The 5,854-nt window shown below is 43.2% G+C and overlaps 1 protein-coding gene across 1 annotated transcript; it reads left to right on the top strand.

Annotated features, from left to right (window-relative positions):
* Positions 1-3,676: 3,676 nt before the first annotated feature.
* LOC121039053 (olfactory receptor 11A1-like) lies at positions 3,677-5,854 on the top strand. The gene has a single exon (XM_040489055.1). The coding sequence runs from the start codon at positions 3,738-3,740 to the stop codon at positions 4,788-4,790; it is 1,053 nt and encodes a 350-aa protein (XP_040344989.1). The 5' UTR covers positions 3,677-3,737; the 3' UTR covers positions 4,791-5,854.

The raw sequence follows: 5,854 nt of genomic DNA, 5'->3' as shown, positions 1-5,854 counted from the left end.
GGCTATTTTTATGTCTTTCCAGTCTTTCCCTATATCATAAGAAAGAAGTCATTAGTGAGTGAAATACCTGGATGTGGTCCCTGGTGGACCAGAATATTCCCCTGGAACTAAAACACAGATGCAGCTGCTCCAGTTAGCTCCAAGCTACATCTCCTCCCCAGGAGGCTCTTCTTCATCCCCCGACAACAGGAGGTTGCCCTGCTCTAGAAAAGGCAGTAGTGTCCACTGCAGCACATGTAGAATAAGGACAATAGTGGTCTGTGAGCACTCTGGAGTAGGGGAAGCCAGTAACATGGAGCCTCCATAAGAGAGAAGCATAAAGTCCACAGAGCTGACAGCTGACAGAAGAATTTAGTCTGGAGGTAAGAACAACCAGGAGAGGAGTTGACTCAAAGCCCAAAGCAGATCAGGCTCCCTTTCCACTGAATCTGAGTGTCTAGGGTGCATCTGGCTCAACACTACTCTCTGCCAACAGAGACAACCACCTCTGACCAACCTAAACAAATTCAGAATGGAGCTTGCCATATTTTTTAAATGTCTTGTGCTTATTCCAGTATGTTCCAATGAATGGGACCCATTATTTGCCAACTCCTGGAGCATCTAGGAAGGAACTTCATTTCCTCCCCTCTGATCCTGTCCAATGAGCCTCACTTTATTTTGATACCCCAATATCATGCTGTAAATAATAACAGTCCACCCCATAAGAATCACCTCTTTGAAACCAGCACAGGTAGGTGGGTATGGATTTTCCACCATCATCACCCCTTGGTCCTTGTTCTGCCCTCTGAGCACCTATGAGCTAACTTTAGTCCCTCTTCTTTATAAGAATCCTTCCGGGGGGCTGGGGAAGGAAGGAATTGGATGAAGGTGGTCAAAAGGTACAAAATCCAGCTATAAAATAAATAAGTCCTGGGGTGGGGGGGATCCTTCCAATACCTGAAAACAGCTATCATATTCTCCCATCATTTTGTCATTTCCAGAGTAAACATCTCCACATTCTTCACATGTTCCTCATACTTCACAGTTCTGAAGTCCCAATTCATAACACTCAACAAAATCTCAAATCATTTTCACATAAATGGCTACTTTTTAATTGATTGTTAAAGCCTACAAGCCGATTTTATATGTGCCCCTGTTAAATTTCATCTTGTTTTTAGTCTAGCATTTCAAAAGACAAGATTATTTTGAATTATAATTCTATCACCTATAATACTGGCTTCTTCACTCTGTTTTCATATCATCTGAAGTTTGATGAGCCATGCATATTTGCTGTTTATGGAAGTCACTGCCAAAAGAGGTAAAGACAAGAAGACAAAGCCTTCTCCTTTTTACTAGACATGTTTCTCCAGATTTTCAGAATCATTCATGAGAAATTTTGGTGTATAGTAGCCAAACTAAAAGTGTTATTTTTAAGCTCACAGTCATTATCTTTTCTATGAAGCTTTACTGAAATTAATATGTCCTTTTTCTACTCCTTTCTCCTGATCTACTAAATTATTAATACTACCATTAAGGGACATTATGTGAGGTTTGACATTATACTTAGTAGCATTATTTAGCTTCTGGTGATGTCTCCTTATAAGACTTCCACGTGCTCTATAAAGCATCTATTTAATAATTTTACCAGGGACCAAGGCCAAATTAACTGGTTAACAAGAGCAACAGTAACTTTTTTATCATAAGCATTGACTCAGAGACTTGACAAGACTTAAGAAGTTTTGGGTCTGTTGACTGGTTGGTTGTTTTGGTTTGACTAGTTTTTTAGTTTCTTCCCTTGCTCCATCTTTCTGCTAAACCTAGGATCTATTCCATTCTCAATTTAAATCTCTTTCTAGCTCTTTAAGAAGTCACTAGTATGCAAAAGATAAAAATATGTATCCAATACATTTGAAAATATTCTATTCCTTCTATGTCTGTATCCCCCATGTGACCAAATGTGTGTCTGCATGATATAAGCCCAAAACCAGAGGGAAAGGTAAGACCAGGGAAGGAATACAAAAACCATGTGTTCTTGATGCCATCTGCTAATGCGGCACATCATCTTTTTTTTTTTTTTTAATGTTTATTTATTTTGAGGAGGAGGGGCAGAGACAGAGGGAGAGAGAGAATCCAAAGCAGGCTCTGCACTATCAGTCCAGAGCCCAATGTGGGGCTCAATCTCACAAACTGTGAGATCATGACCTGAGCGAAAATCAAGAATCAGACCCTTAACCAATTGAACCACCCAGGTGCCCCTGGAATGTCATCTTTCTTAACTTCAAAAATGAGAAAACTCTCTATCATGTTGGGCTTTCTGGTTTCTTCCCCCTACCACACACACACACACACACACACACACACACACACACCCCTACTTGGCTTCCATCTCCAACTTTAATCATGGTTCCATCTCAAACTCTGAGCGACAATATACCAATATTCCCTCAGTTAGGAAAGAACTCAGAGATTCCCTCTCTTATTTTAGCAATCATTTAAATGCTTTTTTCCCTAGCCCAATCATTAATAATCAGATGCTGCAAGTTTTTTGTGGCAATTTATCATTGGAAAATTACTGTGATTAATTAATTTATTTATTCTTTTATTCATTCATTCTACAAATACTGATCAAGGTCTTCGTCTGTGTTTGGTGTTAGTGTAGTATTGTTAACGACTAAGAGAAGGAATCTTATTACAGGGTAGAAATGTCTAAATAACTGACATTAGGGGAGATAAATTGACCAAGTGACCTGTAGAGAGAAATAGGGCAGCAAGCCAAAAAAAAGGAAGTATTCTCAGCTTCCAATAAACTGATTAGAGTCTGAGCACAGTTTGAAAATGGCTTTACTTGTGAGCACTCTGGACTCTGAAAATGGCTTTACCAATGGTCACCAGGCCACTTTTCCAAGGAAAAGGAATGGCTTCCGAGGGGAGTGGAATCTAGGTTAATTCAGATCTTTCTAGATTGTATCTCACATAGAATAAATGCTATAAATTTCTCATCAAAATTTCCAAGTCTCATTTTCTTGGAAAGGGAATAACAGTATGAGATGAGGGGTTACTTCAGGAATGTGCATGACCTCAGAGTAGGACCACCTCCCCACTAAGTAATGGGTACTCCTCCCACCCCTCCAGAAGAGGTCACCAGGTGTGGTTCTGCTGTTGACGCTCAGCCGAGACTGTCAGTAAACAGCTCACTGATGACTGGAAGAGTCCTACGCTGCTCTCTGATACCGATATTTCTATCACTCAGGAAGGATTTGAGAAAGCACTATGGGATAGTAGACTATGGAAGGAGATTTGGAGTCAAGCAAACTTGGGTTCACATCATGACTCCATCATAATTGCCTTAAATAATTGACTTAATCCCACTGGGTCTCAGTTTCTCCTCTATATACAAGAGACAATAAGGGCTATCTTTAGTGCTTGCTGTGATGAATAAATAAATAAGCCAAGTATAGCGTGTGGTCCTAATAGGATCTTTGTTAACGTTAACCTTCTTCTAGGGGTGCCTGAGTGGCTCAGTTGGCTAAATGTCCGACTTCGGCTCAGGTCATGATCTTGCAGTCTGTGAGTTTGAACCCCGCATTAGGCTCTATGCTGACAGCTCAGAGCCTGGAGCCTGCTTTGGATTCTGTGTCTCCCTCTCTCTGCCCGTCCCCTGCTCATACTCTGCCTCTGTCTCTGTCTCTCTCAAAAATAAATAAACATTAAAAAAATTTAAAGTTAACCTTTTTCTCTTCTCTTGGGCCCAGATCTAGATGAGGAAGCAGTCCAGTGGTGATAGTGAAAACCAGACCACCTGGCTGATCCTGGTTGGCTTTGGGGAGCTGCAACACCTGGGCTTCCTCCCCTTCACCTTCTTTTTAGCCATCTATGTGGTAACAGTTGGGGGAAACACCCTCATCGTGCTGGCTGTGGCCTCCAGTCGGACACTCCACACACCCATGTACTTCTTCCTCTGCCACTTCTCCTTGCTGGAGATTGGCTACACCTCCAACATCATGCCTCAGCTGCTGCAGAGCTTCCTGAAAGGGAGGGAGGCCATCTCACTGGTCAGCTGTCTGGTCCAGTTCTACATGTTTGCCTCGCTGGCTGCAGTTGAGTGCCTCCTGCTATTTGCTATGTCCTATGACCGTTACCTGGCCATCTGCCACCCGCTTCGCTACCCTGTCCTGATGAGCCCATGGTTGTGTGGCTGCCTGGCTGCTGGAGTCTGGGTCAGTGGATTTTCTTTCTCTGCCTTCACTCTGGCCCTGGCAGCCCCTCTGACCCTCTGCCCTGGCAACAGGGAGATCGACCACTACTTCTGTGACTTTGCTCCAGTTGTAGGGCTGTTCTGTGGAGATGTGGGGGTTATGTGGGCAGCTGGAGTGAGCATCTCAGGCTTTCTGACACTGGTCCCCTTCCTGTTGATTGTGGCATCCTATGCCTTCATCTTAAGGACTGTGCTGCAAATACCTTCAGGCCATGGTAGACAGAAAGCTTTCTCCACCTGTTCCTCCCACCTCAGTGTGGTCGGGGTGTATTATGGCACTCTCATTGTGGTCTATGTAGCCCCAACAGACCACATGGCCCCCTTGCTCCGAAAGGCCTTCTCTGTCCTCTACACTGTATTCACCCCTATGGTCAACCCCATTATTTACAGCCTCAAGAACCAAGAGGTAAAGGGGGCCCTTCATAGGCTCTGGGGACAGCTCATCCCAAGTGATACCCCACTGAGAGGGAATAGGACAGCAAGCGACTTCTTCCTGGATTCCAGCTTAGCCCCCTCCTCAAAGTCTAGAGGACTAGAGACCACAGTGAAAAGATGAATACTGAGGGATTGAAAATAGATGTCTGACAAAATAACGTAACTTCATTTTTCCAGTTGGGATGGGGTAGGGATCAAAATCTCATGCCTTATACAGGGCCAAAATATTATAGACACTCCATAAATATTAGTTGACAAAAACGAACGAATGAATGAATATGGAAAAGAATGCAAGAAAGAGCAGAGAACAATACCAAGTGGGGAACATCTGCAAATTATTAACCTAAGATGGCAAGACTAAGGTTGGCAGATAGAAAAAGGAAGGGGGTAGGGAGATGGTAATGAGGACCACAATTAACATCTCCTGACATGCTTCAAATGAAATCTCAGAAACATAGACAGACTTGAGCGTAAAGTCTATGGAGCAGTGATGTAGGTAGTGATGGTGCGAGAGCCAGTTCCCCTGCATCCAGACAAGGCATCCCCTTGGGAGAGGAGGAGTCAGCCATTCATACCTACAGCCCAAGAGGCCAACTGGGCCACTGCTCTGAGAGTTCCCATTAGTCCTCCTGTTGTTGATGTCAGACAGGTAGGAAGTAGGGAAAAGGAAGGAGACAATTAAATGAGAAAAGAAAGACATAAATTAAACTCAACAAGAGAATTCTGTAGTTTTCCCTCTATCAGAAAATCTTCGAAACCTCTTAAAAATGACACCAAAAAATTCTAATTTTTTATTTGAATTGTATCAACATATTTCTCAAGGTATGGGATGTGGACCACCTGGTACCAGAATGATCTAGAGTAGCTGTTTACAAATGAAGACTTCTAGGCTCTTCATCAGACCTACAGAATCAGAATCTCTAGATGCGAGGCCCAGGGATCTGCATGTAACAAATGCCACAGGTGATTTTCGGTGTAGGGAAAGAGCATGGCTCTCGGGGGTGACAGGAATAATACCAGGAAAACTGACCAAAAAAAAAAAAAGGAATATAGTTCCCAGTTCCTCATAGATGTCGAGAGATGCAACCCTGAGTGATGGGTACCAGATAGGGAGATGTACAGAATGTAGAGGGCCAGCAAGAGGATCTGGAGGAAACCTGGGATAGCCAGCCCTGTCTGGGTGGA

This window comes from Herpailurus yagouaroundi, unplaced genomic scaffold (assembly GCF_014898765.1).
Source record: "Herpailurus yagouaroundi ecotype Mexico unplaced genomic scaffold, PumYag 166, whole genome shotgun sequence".
NCBI classification, from domain to species: Eukaryota; Metazoa; Chordata; class Mammalia; order Carnivora; family Felidae; genus Herpailurus; species Herpailurus yagouaroundi.
This window is presented reverse-complemented; position numbering and strand designations above follow the sequence as displayed.

Coding starts and splice junctions, on each gene's coding strand:
- LOC121039053 (XM_040489055.1), top strand. CDS start 3,738: ATGAGGAAGCAGTCCAGTGGTGATAGTGAAAACCAGACCACCTGGCTG.